Source organism: Rhinopithecus bieti, unplaced genomic scaffold (assembly GCF_001698545.2).
Source record: "Rhinopithecus bieti isolate Rb0 unplaced genomic scaffold, ASM169854v2 repeat_9440, whole genome shotgun sequence".
Taxonomy (NCBI): domain Eukaryota; kingdom Metazoa; phylum Chordata; class Mammalia; order Primates; family Cercopithecidae; genus Rhinopithecus; species Rhinopithecus bieti.
This window is the reverse complement of record NW_016833541.1, coordinates 1-1,777: the sequence shown is the minus strand read 5'-3', so window position 1 is coordinate 1,777 and position 1,777 is coordinate 1. Positions and strand designations below refer to the sequence as shown.

General features: G+C 34.9%; 1 protein-coding gene across 1 annotated transcript; it reads left to right on the top strand.

The window, feature by feature from the left end:
- Positions 1 to 3: 3 nt before the first annotated feature.
- On the top strand, positions 4 to 764 carry LOC108524624 (WD repeat-containing protein 89; the record flags this gene model as incomplete). The annotated part of the gene is made up of 1 exon (XM_017865708.1): positions 4 to 764. A coding segment is annotated over one exon (429 nt), but the record flags the coding sequence as incomplete, so codon positions are not given.
- Between the last annotated feature and the right edge of the window lie 1,013 nt (positions 765 to 1,777).

Below are 1,777 nucleotides of genomic sequence, written 5' to 3'. Positions count from 1 at the left end.
GATCTTAATCATCTGGATACTGATGAACCAGTTACACGTTTGAACATCCAGGATGTCAGAGAGGCAGTTAACATGAAAGAAGATTCTTTGGACTATTTGATTGGTGGCCTGTATCAAGAAAAGACAGACACATTGCATGTTATTGGAGGAACAAACACAGGAAGGATTCACTTGATCAACTGCAGCACGTCAGGACTGACCCATGTGACTAGCCTTCAGGGAGGGCATGCTGCTACAGTCCGTTCTTTCTGTTGGAATGTGCAAGATGATTCTTTGTTGACTGGAGGAGAAGATGCACAGTTGTTGCTTTGGAAACCTGGAGCTATAGAGAAGACCTTTACTAAGAAAGAGAGCATGAAAATAGCATCCTCTGTGCACCAACGAGTACGAGTTCATAGTAATGATTCTTATAAAAGAAGGAAAAAGCAGTGATAATGCATTTGGCACTTTGGTAGATTTTATAGTTTCAAGTAGTCCTTTTTGTTTACTACCCATGGTAGACGTGTTTAAAGCTTTATGTAAAAACAAGCAGTTAGCAAACAATCTGGGAAAAATACGGGGAGAATGGTTTAATTCCGGTCTTCACATATTCTAAAAAATTTTAAAGCCTCTAAGTATAAAATCAGTGAGTTGAAAGTAAAATTTCTCATTTAAAGAACCCATCTGTTAATGTAGTAAATGTTGGGTTTAAAGAAATAGCTCTGATAAGGAATTTTTAGAAGGAGATACCTGGTAAAACTTAATAAAACAGGTGGTTGGCTGCATTGTTTAAGCCCAGTTTTTTACATTTTAAATTGTTGTTATTGTGTATAGAACCAGATCAGACTATATTCTTCATTTGAGGAGCATCTATATATTTAATACACCTAATGTATTATGTTGGAGTATTTAAATATATGTATTTTAATGAGTAAATAGAATTAAACTTTTTTAGAAATAAAATGATAGGCATGTATGTAAAATGAGAAAAATATGTTTAGTAAATATTTGCATCTTTAATATTGTTAGTAAGTAGTAAACAGGTGTTTTGCTGATTGAAAGGAAGTTATCTTGGTAAATTGAGACTCAAAGTGAAATACAAAAATGAAAATGTTTATAATAGGACTCGACTTGGAGAAATTCCTATTCTTCCTGTTGTCCAAACCATAAATTTGAGGATAACCTGGACTTTTCTCTTCCCTCTTCTCCTAACCAGTTTTTCACCAAGTCCTGTGCCATTTCACCTCCTAACGTTGGTCAGCTATCCTTTTGCCTTTACCTCACCACTATTACCTTAGAGAAGACTCATTGTTTCTCACCGGGATTACCAGCTCGATCCCTAATCTGCTTTAGTTCATCCTTCTTACTACTTCTAGGCTAAACATCAAAAACAGATCTGGTAGGGGTGGGGAAATGAGGGGGAAGAAACAAAAACATCTGATGATGCCTCATGCTGCTTAAAATCTTCAGTACATTGATGTTTTGATGTAGCACTACAGAAGCATTAAAAAATTGTGTTTTTCAGAATCTTTACAATATTAGTGCTATGCAGTGAATGAAAAAATTAGTTTGAAAGATACCTGGAGAAATCACATTCATAAACCAATTGGAAGTGAAGCAGTATCAAAACAGCAGGGCTTTTTAAAATTAAAAATATTTAAAATTCAAAAGTAATTGATAGTGTTGGAAGATGCGGGTGAGAAAATATTCCTGAAAGTGGAACTGAAAGAGACAAAGAGAAAAGATGAAAGCCACAGAAGATAAATATAGGGGTCCAAAACCAGACTAACAGTTTTAG